This window comes from Oncorhynchus gorbuscha, linkage group LG09 (assembly GCF_021184085.1).
Source record: "Oncorhynchus gorbuscha isolate QuinsamMale2020 ecotype Even-year linkage group LG09, OgorEven_v1.0, whole genome shotgun sequence".
In the NCBI taxonomy this organism is placed as follows: domain Eukaryota; kingdom Metazoa; phylum Chordata; class Actinopteri; order Salmoniformes; family Salmonidae; genus Oncorhynchus; species Oncorhynchus gorbuscha.
This window is the reverse complement of record NC_060181.1, coordinates 57,417,175-57,432,013: the sequence shown is the minus strand read 5'-3', so window position 1 is coordinate 57,432,013 and position 14,839 is coordinate 57,417,175. Positions and strand designations below refer to the sequence as shown.

Genomic DNA, 14,839 nt, shown 5'->3' with positions numbered 1-14,839 from the left:
GAGACAGCTCGGCAAACCCCCTTTCAACCCAGTATGAACACACACGCATACACTCACACAGGGGTTGGTGTTCACACAAGTGCGCGCGCGACGCAAGCGGACACAAAGACACGCACGCGCGCTACACACACTTCGATAAACAACCCCCCCCCCCCCCGAGTAAAAAAGGCGCCTCCTGTCGCCTGGTGCTCTGTGCAGCTGCCGGTGTTTAGCAGTGTGCCAGCGGTGCCCTGAGCTGGCTGTCTGTCTGGCTGGAGGAATGAGTTAGTGCTGGATGCTTGGCTTCGCACACAATTTGGACACTGAAAGAGCAGGTGCAGCAATAAGGGGAGGGAAGGGCCTGTATTCGTGAAGCGTCTCAGAGTAGGAGTCAGGAGTGCTGATCTACAACCAGTTGTGCATTTTAGATCCTCATGAATGCGATAATATAGACAGAGGGGGGGACCTGATCCTAGATCAGCACTAATACTTTGAGGCGCTTTATAGATAGTGGACGTGTATCACTAAGTGGAGGAGCTGTTTAACACCAGACACAACGCTTCCATCTCACCTGGGATTCTTATTGTTCAGACTTAGTGCAATTTCATTCACAGCGTGCGGGTGGGACATCACCATGTTGAAGCCGTACTGGGTCGTCAAAAATGGATGGAGCAAGAGAGGGATGGAGGGAGAGAAAAAGAGAGAGATCTCATTTAATAAACAGGGAGTGACTCCTTTTACGTAACAAAGAGAAACCTGAGACATAATGTGTTGCGGAAAACATGGTAGACGACAAACTGAATTGGGCCGATGATGGATGAGGGCGGGTGCGTGTGCGCTTCAACCCGCCATTTTACGTCCCATTTTGCGTTCCATTTGGGACGCACCCTATGTGCTGGGTTAGCCCGGGGACCGGAGAGACTCTCACCTGGTAGTTCATGATGGCTCGCAGGCACATGATGCAGACGTGAACATCGTCCTTCTTACAGACCAGCCGGGAGTTCTTCAGAGTTCTCCGGCTCGGCAACGCGTTGCAACTGAAACACAAGGACACAGGAGCGTCTTCACAGCAGAAGGCGTCTCCGAATTCATACCGACAAAGAGACACGCGGTAAACAAGAAGACAGATGCCCTCGGTGAACCGTAGCAGCACACGTACCATTCTTGCACCCTGTCGTTTTCAAAGTAGACATCCAACTCCATGGCATGTTACATGGACACACAAAGAGCTGTGTAATCCACTCCCTTACTCAGAAGCCAGAGGGGAGACCGTGTGATTGTTTTCATTTAACTATCCTGCACAAGAATATCACTTACAACTAGTACAATGGAGGCAAGTCATTTGCATGCATGGAGGTGATCAGGCCGGCTTTGTGGAGACAAAACGTTCGCGAAAGAGGGCCTTTCTCCTGACCCCTTTCTCCCAGTGAAAGGAGAGCGCTTGAGTAGCACATCGCTGGTGTGTGTGTGTGTGTGTGTGTGTGTGTGTGTGTGTGTGTGTGTGTGTGTGTGTGTGTGTGTGTGTGTGTGTGTGTGTGTGTGTGTGTGTGTGTGTGTGTGTGTGTGTGTGTGTGTGTGTGTGTGTGTGTGTGTGTGTGTGTGTGTGTGCCACAGAACACAGCCCAGTACAGCCAGAGACATAAGACTGATTATTTCCAGCCCTGCATGTCATAAGACTTTATCCACCAGCCATGGTTCTGGGAAAAGGTGCCTTCAGCCGACCCACACACACACACACACACACACACACACACACACACACACACACACACACACACACACACACACACACACACACACACACACACACACACACACACACACACACACACACACACACACACACACACACACACACACTGATTCATGTCAGCACTGACGCCTTGAAGCTCTGAATCCGTCTTCAGTGTGTGTGTGTGTGTGTGTGTGTGTGTGTGTGTGTGTGTGTGTGTGTGTGTGTGTGCGTGCGTGCGTGCGTGCGTGCGTGCGTGCGTGCGTGCGTGCGTGCGTGCGTGCGTGCGTGCGTGTGTGTGTGTGTGTGAGACAGAGACAGTGTGACTAAGCTCTGATAAGGATTTATGATGATGTAAATAAGAACAGATCCATCATACTGGCTGTAGTCTGATGGTCTGATGCTTCTCACTGGTTCCATGAATGAGAGCTATTCAGCAGCAAGCAAGCAGTTATGACGTTTGCGTGTAGTAAAGGAAAAAACAGCAAAACATTGTGTGGGGTGTGTGTATGAGTGACTTTGTTTGTCTTTGTGTGTGTGTGTGTTTGTTTATCTGTGCTCTTTGTTCTATTTAGGTGCATGTGGCGCCTACGTAGTGCAAAACAAGTTTCCTCACATAAACGCGACTGCTGCTTCACGAGACCGGTGACAGAATTTGAACATCGCCTCACACGCAGCCGGCGACGGGCGGCGGTGTTCCAAAAGAACTGCGATTTGACAGAAAACTACCTCCAGCACTCAGGCTGCCTGCAACCAGGCAGCGGAAACGATTGGTAGAACGACACTCATTTGAGGGAAAGAGACTTCGGCGTGGACACGTCCCAAATAGCGGACTATAGGTCCCTGGTCAAAAGCAGTGCGCTACATAGGGACCAGGGTGCCATTTGGGACGCGTCCTCTGCTTCGTAACCACACAGACGGAATGACGTGCGGTGACAGGACTATGAGTGAAAAGAGACGGCGCGGTGGACTTGCTTTGACAGGCCTTGTGGTGCACCGACTTAGAACCCATAAAAGATCCTCAAAGGCCTTCCAAACTATGTTTTCATGGACATTACTTCAACACTAAAGCTAATAAACAGCATAGTCTAAGGCGGAGTCCCAAATGGCACCTCAATTCCGATATAGTGCAATACTTTACATTGGGCTCTGGTCAGAAGTAGTGCACCACATAGGGAATAGGGTGCCATTTGGGACGTGCCTATAGTCGAAATCACAACAAACACAACTACAAACTAGACCAGCCTAAATATTTCTAGGTAACCCTGGGCGAACCAGAAGACGTACCATCGTCCTTGCGAATACTTTGGGCATTTCAAAGAGCTCGGTGTCCTTCGAGTTTGCCGTGAGTTTTTAAGAAAAAGACATGTAAATTCAACATGACATCAGAAAAGTGACAAACAATGATTGACTTTCGGAGGGATACAACTGTGACAAGGCAAAGGTGCTGTACGTTGGAAATGGGAATAAATACTGATAACGCTAATGTTAATTACCTTGACTTGTCAGCCTGTGTCAGGAGGTAACTAAGGAATAACAGTACAGATAACATCGGATTAGTTTATACATAAGAAGGGTTTGGTTGTAGCCAGCTACTACTTGCACAACTACCCGCCACATATAGCCTGCTCAAGGAGACATAAAGCAATAATCAGAGGGGGCCAGGAACAATGCCGGTATAAAAAGCCATTTGCTCTAAATGGGAACAGAAATATCTACAGTAAGACCACGACAGAGGTAGTAGCATCTCCCCTTCAACGCCTCCACACACTGGACCACAGCTTAGCAATGGAAGCAGGTAGGAGTGTGTGTGTGTGTGTGTGTGTGTGTGTGTGTGTGTGTGTGTGTGTGTGTGTGTGTGTGTGTGTGTGTGTGTGTGTGTGTGTGTGTGTGTGTGTGTGTGTGTGTGTGTGTGTGTGTGTGTGTGTGTGTTCGTTGGCGCCTGCGTTCCCGCGCGAGCGCACTCCTGTGTGGCAGGTAGTGAAGACAGGGGAGGGTGGGGGAGGAGGTGTTGAGGTAAGGCTAGGGGGGTGGGGCGAGCTAGAGCTATCAGATAGCACCGTGAGCCACACTGTGTAATGTGTAGACCTGCCTGCTGCTGCTGAAGACTGGAGCACAGAGCAGGAGACTAGAGGAGGAAGGCCGGGACAGAACACCAGTCAACATCAGCTCTCACCGTCGCCTAGTTAAGTTCATACAGCTGCCATTCACACACAGTTCCTCCAGAAAGTATTCCCGCCCCTCCATTTGTTCCACATTTTGTTGTGCTGCAGCCTGAATTTAAAATGGATCACATTAAGATTGTGTGTCACTGATCTACACACAATGCCCCATCATGTAAACGTGGGATTATGTTTTTTCGAAATTTGTACAAATGAATAACAAGTGAAAAGCTGAAATGTTTTGAGTGTAATACATATTTAACCCCTTTGTTATGGCAAGCCTCAATAAGTTCAAGAGTGAAAATGTGCTAAACAAGTCACATAATAATTTGCATGGACTCACTATGTGCAAAAATAGTGTTTAACATGATGTTTGAATGACTGCCTAATTTCTGTAACCCACACATATAGTTTTCTGTAAGGTCGGTCCCTCTGTCGAACAGTGAATTTCAAATACAGATTCAACCACCAAGACCAGGGAGGTTTTTCGCTAAAAAGGGCACCTATTGGTAGAAAAAAAAGCAGACATTGAATATCCCTTTGAGCATTATTGATTACACTTTGGATGCTGTATCAATGCACCCAGTCACTACAAAGATACAGGAGTCCTTCCTAACTCAGTTGCCGGAGAGGAAGGAAACCTCAGGGATTTCACCATGAGGCCAATGATAACTTTAAAACAGTTACAGAATTGAATGGCTGTGATAGGAGAAAACTGAGGATGGATCAACAACATTGTAGTTACTCCACAATACACACCTAAAACAACAGAGTTAAAACAAGGACGCCTGTACAGAATAAAAAATCCAACACAACACATCCACCTAGTACCACTCTTCATATGTTCAAGCATGGTGGTGGCTGCATCATGTTATGGGTATGCTTGTCACCGGCAAGGACTAGGGAGTTTTTTTTAGGCTACAAAGAAACAGAATAGAGCTAAGCTTGAAAATCTAAGGCAAGACTTGAAAATTAAAATGGCTGTCAAACAATGATCAACAGCCAACTTCACAGAGCTTGAAGAATTTTTGAAGAACAATGTGCAAATATTGTACAATCCAGGAGTGCAACGCTCATAGAGACATACCCAGAAAGAAATTCTAACATGTATTGACCCAGGGGTGTGGATACTTATGTAAATTAGATGTTTTAGATGGGGTATTGTGTGTAGATAGGTGAGATTTAAAAAAAAATAATAATAAATAAAAATCCATTTTGAATTCCAGCTGTAACACAAAATGTGGAATGAGTCACGGGGTATGAATACTTTCTGAAGGCACTGTATGGGTCCCAAATGACACCCTATTCCCTATATTGTACTACATTTCAAAACCAGTGCACTATATAGGGAACAGGTTGCCACTCGTCAAAGGTAGTGCACTATATAGGGAATAGAGTGTCATTTGGGAAACACACACATATAGCCTTAGTCTCTTATAGTATCTTCCATCTGATGGCACAATTGCTTGACAGAAGTACTAACACAAACCCCACAGGCCCTTGTACATAGGCGCTAGCACCCACATATCCTATAAAGTGTACTACTTTGGAACAGGGCCCATAGAGCTCTGGTCAAAGGTGTGCACTCGGCGACATTCTATAGGGAATCGGGTGCCATTTTGCGGGACACAAACTGGCCTGTGTGTTTCCTAAGAGAAGAAGCCTAGCGAGTCCAGATTCGTTCGTCCATTATATGAGAGTTAGGATAACGTTGGTTGTTCAGAAGACGCGTGCGGTCTCAGTGGTGCCCTCGGTGTAACGTCTCTCGTTAAAAGACCTGCGAGTTACTGACGGTCAGAAAAATTGGGATTAGCCGTGTACATGTGAAGTCAACGGGACTAACACACCGGGACATCATTGAAACGACTGCGGCGATTAACAGAGTCAGAAATATGCATGGACTATGTTTGCCGCCTATAATCCAAATGAAATGACCACGGTTTAAAGGAAACGGGGACAATTTCAAATGTTAAATGTTTGCCAAATCATTCAAAAAGACGTCGAACTCGCGTCATATTCATGACATAACAGGTAATATCTGTAAAATCCCCGTGGAAAAGATGGTGCTAGAAGAGAGTTCTTGCAGATTGTTCAGAAGCCACGAAAACCCCCGTGTCAGAGATATCCTATTCCATAACATCATGAGTCAGACGACCCAATAAAAGGTCTTCTCCCAAATGGCACCCTATTCCCTATATGTAGTGCCCTACTTTTGACCCGTGACCCATCAAAAGTAGTGCACTATATTGGGAATAAGACGCCGCTTGAAACACAGCTCTGGAAAACAACCCCCCCCCCCCTTATCCTTCGTCCTGCCGTTCCATGCCACAACGAAACGTGTCTTAAGCCATTTAAAGACTTAAAGGCCTCATGACCACAACAAAAGGCCTTCTCAGACATCACATGCAAACGCGTGAGCGTATTAGCGAACCCGGGAACTGTGACAATCCAGACTAAGTCAAAAACAATTATGACATTTCAAGCCATCTCTTATACAGCAAACATGTTACGTTTTAAATAGAGAACTAGGACTTGGTTATCATTGCAGCGCGTTCTTAAGAGTAGCCTCTAGGCTACAATGTACGGTGGTGAGGTGACGCGTGCGTTGCTTACCGTAGCGTGGCGTGTCGCCCGGCGCGGGTAATGCTGTTCCCGCTGACGGGGGACGGGAGGTTACTCCCCCCATGCAGGTCCTCTATGGATCTGCTCCAGGGCTTGTCCTCCGACTTCTCCGGGTTCTTCTCCACGCTGTCGCCATCAAACCTGGAGAGGGGAAACACACAGGACAAAGGGGCTTAGAGAACCTAGTACATTTCTGTACTCTCTGACCACAGTCCGGCAATGTCCCAGATAGCACCTTATTCTCTTTATAGTGCACTACTTTTGACCAGGACCCATAGGGTTTCTGGTCAAAGGTAGTGCACTGCAATAGTGGATCGGGTGCCGTTTAAGACACAATCTGTTTAATACATTATCAGAGTCTGGAAGGAAAAGGAGAACTGTATAAAAGTCACATAGAGGCATCTCTTACTTAACATTTTAGGGCAGATATCCCCCACCCCTCCCCCTGTATTTATTTTAATTTTATTTTTTATAGCTGTGGCTGTTTTCTAACAAAAAGGCAGGGGACTAACTAGTACCTGGGTAATCAAGGTAAACCCGCACTGATGGGGTAACCATTAGAAACGTGTTGGACAGACCAATAACGTAGGATCAGAAAGCAAATACAAACGTAACTAAAAACGCCATTGGCTCTGAATGGAAACCCCCCCGGGACCGAGTAATCATGCCATCAATGAATAGAATCTACATGCCACAGAGTTGAACGTATGCACAGCAAATGGCACCCTATTCCCTATGCCGTGCACTGCTTTTGACCAGGGCCCACTATATAGGGAATAGGGTGCCAGTTGGGACGTAGACAGAGTCTACGGGAGCAGGGCCGGTCGCCACATACGACCAGTGACTCTGTGTTTCTGAGAACGAAGCAGGCTGCAGGGTGTCGAGGGGATGCGTGGTTGATTAGGCTAACAAACCAAAAAAGGGCCATTGTGCTCATTGTCTGGCCCGCGCTATAGGAGGACATGGAGAAAGGAGAAAGAGCCGTGGAGGGGGACTTACGTGACAGCGTACTGCGCAAAAGACAGATACTCCACCAGTACGTCCAGGCCTTTGTTTTCTTCGTTTAAGAACTCTCTCACCCACCTAGAAGGAGAAATGACACACAGTCTTTAGTTCAAATACAATGCGCAGACGGTGCTCGGCATGTGGTTCACGTGCAACACACAGAGTTGTGAACGGTCTGGGATTCTCATTTGACATTGTGATACACTACAAGGAGAGGGAAAGAGGGAGAGAGATAGAGAGAGAGAGAGTGAGAGAGTGAGAGAGATGAAGAGAGAAAGAGAGAGAGAGAAAGAGAGATATAGGAGAGAGATAGAGAGATAAAGAGAGAGTGAGAGAGATGAAGAGAGAAAGAGAGAGTGAGAGAGAGAGAAATAGAGATATAGGAGAGAGAGAGTGAGAGATGAGAGAGTGAGAGATGAGAGAGAGAGCGAGAGAGAGAAAGAGAGAGAGGGGGGGGGCATCTCGTGTTGTTGGGATGCTGAGATTGTGTGACTGTTGTAATGTAACAGAGTCTGCCTGGGGTTGTATTGTCTAGGTAGGATTTGGCTGGCTGGCTGGTCTCCTGGCTGGGGGCTCGGGTCAAAAGTAGTGCACTGTGTAGGGAATAGGGTGCCATTTGGAATACATACTGTTCCTTCCTGTCCTCACAGGGTCACAAAGTGGTGCCGTGTCGCCAGTGACCTTGCTCCAGTCCCATCAACCCCCGCTGCTTCCTGCTGACCCTTATCATCCCTTATCCTGCCTCATCCTGCCTCCAGCATGCACCCTGGCCTCATTACCACCTGCGACCACAGCTGACCTGGGATGAGACCCAAATGGCACCCTAATCCCTTTCTAGTGCACTATTTTTGACCAGGGCCCATAGGGTACCAATTTGGGATGCAGACCTTCACATTCACATACTTAGTCTTAATTATTACTCACCCTATGTGATTGGTCCTTAACGAAATTTCCAGTTCTCTCAGGACCTGGGTGGACTCCTGCACCCTCCGTCTGAATTTCTGGGGTTAAAGAAAGAGACATTTTGAACATTTCATCGCTCCGTTCCGTATTCAGTAGACCGATATGTCGGGTAGAAACGTTGAGTGATTTGTGGGGCATTTCACCAACCATATCATCATCAACAGAGAGCCAGGAAACATGAAAGTCAACATAATGGACAATCCTGCTCATAGAATGCTTGACTTTACCGTAGTCATTACAATGTCTGCTTTGCGTAGAAGCAGTTCCTTCATCCGGAGCAATATAATCGCCAGCATCCCAAATGGCACTCTATTCCCTATACAGTGTACTTTTGGTCGAATGTGGTGCACTACAGTATATAAAGAATAATGTGCTATTTGGGATGAGGCCATAATCGACTCATTAAATTGGATTTGGCTTGTGTTTGAACTGTCAGGGCCTTCACACAAACACACACACAGCATATATCCATTCTAGTCCCGTTGTGGTGTTCCCGTGGTTACATGTCCAGGAACAAACGCTGGGTGGACTGAAGTGTATGACCTGCCCTGCATGTGAATATGCAACGTGAGACAAGTGTTCGCGGGGAGGTTGTTCCCTCTCTCTCTCTTTCTCCCTCTCACCTCTCTCTCTCTGCTTTCATTTTCAGACAAAAAGACCCACGACTCCAAACAAAAGCCTCGCAGCCTGTTACGCAAAAGTTGCGGGGAGGAATCCAAAAAGCAACAGCGTGAGCGACAGGGCTTTGCCATTAGCATTCATAATCACCGCCCAGAAGAACCGGTGTTGATCACTACTCGTTCAGTGGAAGAGCCTCCCTGATGGCAGACCGTGAATCATTGCATCACCAATGACAGAGACAGAGGAGGAGGCTCCCAGTCTCCATATCAACCCATTTTTGGCTGAGCTGGAGCCTTCCCTTTCCATGATGTGTCTATGGCTGGTGGCATCCCAAATAGCATTCCCTTTATAGTTTATAGTTTATATTCCCTTTATAGTGCACAGGGCTTTGGTCAAAAAGTGGTGCACTAGGTAAGGAATAGGGTGCCAGACAAACAGAGCAGGGCCCGGTGTTATAAACACAGAGAGAGAGAGAGAGAGAGAGAGAGAGATGAGTACAGGGATGTTCCCATTGGCAGGGTTTCTCTGGTCCTTGGCCTGTAGTACGGAGCTGGGGTGTGTGTTTGGCACATGTGAGATGAGAAACAGTGTTTTTATTGGGGAGGAGCCCCGTTGTGTGTTTATATGGAAAGCGGCGCTAGTGTGAGGTGTACTGCGCAGACTCCCTGACCCACACACACAGCGGTCACGTACACACACACACAGCGGTCACGTACACACACACACACACACACACAGCACACACACACACACACACACACACACACACACACACACACACACACACACACACACACACACACACACACACACACACACACACACACACACACACACACACAGCGGTCACGTACACACACACACACACACACACACACACACACACACACACACACACACACACACACACACACACACACACACACACACACACACACACACACACACACACACACACACACACACACATCACTCCTCACTAAGTACTACCAGCTGCCGCTCAGATCCAGAGAGAGCAGGGGGAACGAGACGAGAGAGAGAGAGCAGGGGGAACGAGACGAGAGAGAGAGAGAGCAGGGGGAACGAGACGAGAGAGAGAGAGAGCAGGGGGAACGAGACGAGAGAGAGAGAGAGCAGGGGGAACGAGACGAGAGAGAGAGAGAGCAGGGGGAACGAGACGAGAGAGAGAGAGAGCAGGGGGAACGAGACGAGAGAGAGAGAGAGCAGGGGGAACGAGACGAGAGAGAGAGAGAGCAGGGGGAACAAGACGAGAGAGAGAGAGAGAGCAGGGGAACGAGACGAGAGAGAGAGAGAGCAGGGGGAACGAGACGAGAGAGAGAGAGAGAGCAGGGGGAACGAGATGAGAGAGAGAGAGAGAGAGAGAGAGCAGGGGAACGAGACGAGAGAGAGAGAGCAGGGGGAACGAGACGAGAGAGAGAGAGCAGGGGGAACGAGACGAGAGAGAGAGAGAGCAGGGGGAACGCGACTAGAGAGAGAGAGAGCAGGGGAACGAGACGAGAGAGAGCAGGGGAACGAGACGAGAGAGAGAGAGAGAGAGCAGGGGGAACACGACTAGAGAGAGAGAGAGCAGGGGGAACGAGACGAGAGAGAGCAGGGGGAACGAGACGAGAGAGAGAGAGCAGGGGGAAACGAGAGAGAGAGATAGAGAGCAGGGGGAACGAGAGAGAGAGAGAGAGCAGGGGGAACGAGACGAGAGAGAGAGAGCAGGGGGAACGAGACGAGAGAGAGAGAGAGCAGGGGGAACGCGACTAGAGAGAGAGAGAGCAGGGGGAACAAGATGAGAGAGAGCAGGGGGAACGAGACGAGAGAGAGAGAGAGAGCAGGGGGAACGAGACGAGAGAGAGAGAGCAGGGGGAACGAGACGAGAGAGAGATAGAGAGCAGGGGGAACGAGACGAGAGAGAGAGAGCAGGGGGAACGAGACGAGAGAGAGAGAGCAGGGGGAACGAGACGAGAGAGAGAGAGAGCAGGGGGAACGCGACTAGAGAGAGAGAGAGCAGGGGGAACGAGACGAGAGAGAGCAGGGGGAACGAGACGAGAGAGAGAGAGAGCAGGGGGAACGAGACGAGAGAGAGAGCAGGGGGAACGAGACGAGAGAGAGAGAGCAGGGGGAACGAGACGAGAGAGAGATAGAGAGCAGGGGGAACGAGACGAGAGAGAGAGAGCAGGGGGAACGAGACGAGAGAGAGAGCAGGGGGAACGAGACGAGAGAGAGAGAGAGCAGGGGGAACGCGACTAGAGAGAGAGAGAGCAGGGGGAACGAGACGAGAGAGAGCAGGGGGAACGAGACGAGAGAGAGAGAGAGCAGGGGGAACGAGACGAGAGAGAGAGAGCAGGGGGAACGAGACGAGAGAGAGAGAGAGCAGGGGGAACGAGAGAGAGAGAGAGAGCAGGGGGAACGAGACGAGAGAGAGAGAGAGCAGGGGGAACGAGACGAGAGAGAGAGAGAGAGCAGGGGGAACGAGACGAGAGAGAGAGAGAGCAGGGGGAACGAGACGAGAGAGAGAGAGAGCAGGGGGAACGAGACGAGAGAGAGAGCAGGGGGAACGAGACGAGAGAGAGAGAGAGCAGGGGGAACGAGACGAGAGAGAGAGAGCAGGGGGAACGCGACTAGAGAGAGAGAGAGCAGGGGGAACGAGACGAGAGAGAGCAGGGGGAACGAGATGAGAGAGAGAGAGCAGGGGGAACGAGACGAGAGAGAGATAGAGAGCAGGGGGAACGAGACGAGAGAGAGAGAGCAGGGGGAACGAGACGAGAGAGAGAGCAGGGGGAACGAGACGAGAGAGAGAGCAGGGGGAACGAGACGAGAGAGAGAGAGCAGGGGGAACGAGACGAGAGCAGGGGGAACGAGACGAGAGAGAGAGAGCATGGGGAACGAGACGAGAGAGAGAGAGCAGGGGGAACGAGACGAGAGAGAGAAAGCAGGGGGAACGAGACGAGAGAGAGAGAGCAGGGGGAACGAGACGAGGGAGAGCAGGGGGAACGAGAGAGAGAGCAGGGGGAACGAGATGAGAGAGAGAGAGAGCAGGGGGAACGAGACGAGAGAGAGAGCAGGGGGAACGAGACAAGAGAGAGAGAGCAGGGGGAACGAGACGAGAGAGAGTGCAGGGAGAGAGAGAAAAAAAGCAGGGAAAGAGATAGGAGGAAGAGAAGAGAGAGAACAGAGAAAACAGGCGGAAGGGAGATATAGCAAACAGAGAGTGAGAGAGGGGAAAAGAGGTCGAGTGGGGAGCTGTGATGAGTGGAGGACGGTGCACACTCCGGGGAGGTCATCCTGGAAACAAATAAATGGCCGATACATTCTTAGGGAGTTTTTTGGAATGAACCTCTTCCTATTTGGCTGCCTATTGGCTGAGAGGAATGCACGGGGGCCTGCATATGTAAAGAGGCGGCAATGACCTCCAGCTCCGGCTCTCCACAGAGGCACAAAGTGGCAATTGTTCCGAGTCGAAAGAAAAGGGGGTTGAACAGGAATGTAAAACCATAACTCTCTTTTTCTGCATCTCTCTCTCTCTCCCCTACTCTCTCTTTCTCCCCTGCGCTCTCTCACACACTATATTTCCCCGTCTCTCTCCATTTTCCAACTCTCTCTGTCTCTTTCCCCCTCTCCCTCTGGTGCCGGCTGCTGACCTCCTGTCGAGGGACACGCGGGACTGTTGTTGGAGCTGTGGAGGGAGCAGACTCTGACGACTCACAGTTCCCAGGGCATGTGATAAACAGCCCAGACGTTTGGACGTGAAAATAAACACAGGAGCCCAAACGCTCGTCGTCGAAAAAACAGAGGCGTGTTTTAATAAGCGCTGTTGCCTCTCGCTGAAGGCTCGATTCCAGCCTGTGACAAACGGTTTCAATAAAGATAGAGGAAGATCATACTTTGGTCAGCGGTGTTAAACAAACAAAGACAGCGAGGGCTCGCTGCCTAAACGTATGCAGGCCTTGGAGTCAGTGAATGCGTCCCAAATGGCACCCTATCCCCTACATAGTGCACTACTGTTGACCAGAGCCCTATGGGACTCCCTATGGACCCTGGACAAAAGTGGACCACTATATAGGGAATAGGGTGCCATTTGGGATGCAGATAGTGTGTAATAAATCCTTCCTTCAGCCATGGCAGTGCTAAGTGTTTACACCCCGAGAGAGAGTTAAACCTGGACCAGTCATTTCCGTCATCTGGGAGCCATCCTCCCGTTCACCATGCCAACATCCCAAATAGCACACTATTTCCCTATATAGTGCACCACTTTTGGCTCGGCTCCAGTCAAAAGTAGTGCACTATAGGGACTAGGGTGCCATTAGGGAGGAAGCCTAACCCTGCCCCATCCCACAATGCACTCCTCCTCATAGTCTTGCATCTGACCACAACATGAGCACTTGTTATCTACCATACACCATCCTCCTTCCTCTCTCTATTCCTCGCTTCTCCTCTCCAATGTTGCTCTTCATCCTCCTTCCTCTCTCTATTCCTCGCTTCTCCTCTCCAATGTTGCTCTTCATCCTCCTCCTATCCTCCTTCCTCTCTCTATTCCTCGCTTCTCCTCTCCAATGTTGCTCTTCATCCTCCTCCTATCCTCCTTCCTCTCTCTATTCCTCGCTTCTCCTCTCCAATGTTGCTCTTCATCCTCCTCCTATCCTCCTTCCCCTTCATCTCCGTCTCCAGAGAGGAATGTTAGTCCTTCAGTCACGTTCTGTATCATCAGAGAGCCAAATACGGATGCGTCCCATATGGCACCCCTATTCCTTTTCGCCGTCCACTACTTTTGACCAGGGTCCATAGGGCTCTGGTCGAAAGTAGTGCACTGGAAAGGGAATAGTTTGCCATTTTTTGGATACAACCCTAAAGAGTAGGGCGAAGCTCTGAGGGAGACGTAGGCCCCGAGCTTAGAAGGGTTCATCGATAATGCAGCGATGGCTGCAAGAGTGCCAAAATACGAGGCGTGTCGCGATACAAGATGCAGAACATATTCTCTTTGCTTTTTCGATCAGGGAGAGACGAGGAACACACTTCAACACTAGGGGGAAGGGGGGCAGCATAGGCAGATATTCTATCTCCGTAGCAGAAGTCATATACATTGGCTGATCTAGAACTGCTTTCTTGCCCTCTTCACACTCCCGTAGCATATGATGTCGCTCCGAAACCTTCAATCCAGTCGGTCAGCGTCATTTATTTATCTGGAGCAATTTGATGTCCCTCTGGCAGAGTCGCTCGGCGCTAATCTGTTTTTATTACAGAGACAACTTTGTGGCCTCGTCCCAAATGGCAACATACATTTGAAAAGCATCCCATCGGGACAGCGGCACTATCTCCCTCCGCAAGCCAAATCTCTTCCTATTGGCGAGGCCTGAGTGCTGGCTGACACTTTACTCTGGAAAACCTTCTCGCCTCTCCAACTCCTGTGGCCAGAGAGTCCACCTCAGCCGGTACTGGCTGCTTCCCTCCCCTAACACTACCACAGGCACGATACCATAACGCTCCTGTTAGCTATGGCTCCGCAAGGCCATGTTCACGCCCAGGGCCCACTACTTCTCAGGGCAACACAGCTGTATGGTGGGGATACCCTGGGTAACATTCACTAGGAAGGAAACGGAAACAGAAGGGGCTAAATGGGAAGGGACTACGTGAACTTATCCAATAAGAAATGTTTAAAGTTTTTTTTACATTGCAACATGTTTTGCTACGTTTTGCTACAAATGAATGTAACACGGGTGGTGTTGAGCTGAAAGGGGAAGGAAGAAGC

The 14,839-nt window shown here is 49.6% G+C and overlaps 1 protein-coding gene across 11 annotated transcripts in view; it reads right to left on the bottom strand.

The window, feature by feature from the left end:
- The window catches only part of LOC124043814 (formin-like protein 2), an 85,963-nt gene that overhangs the window by 23,731 nt on the left and 47,393 nt on the right, over positions 1-14,839 (bottom strand). For 6 of the 11 annotated variants that reach the window (XM_046362797.1, XM_046362795.1, XM_046362799.1 and 3 more), the window contains exons 4-10: positions 8,425-8,501; positions 7,495-7,578; positions 6,487-6,636; positions 3,208-3,237; positions 2,999-3,043; positions 908-1,016; positions 551-627 (exon numbers count right to left, since the gene is read on the bottom strand). In XM_046362797.1, coding sequence (XP_046218753.1) covers positions 551-627; positions 908-1,016; positions 2,999-3,043; positions 3,208-3,237; positions 6,487-6,636; positions 7,495-7,578; positions 8,425-8,501 — 572 coding nt within the window. The remainder of the gene's footprint in view (positions 1-550; positions 628-907; positions 1,017-2,998; positions 3,044-3,207; positions 3,238-6,486; positions 6,637-7,494; positions 7,579-8,424; positions 8,502-14,839) is intronic. The other 5 variants (XM_046362802.1, XM_046362804.1, XM_046362803.1 and 2 more) reach the window with 2 other exon arrangements.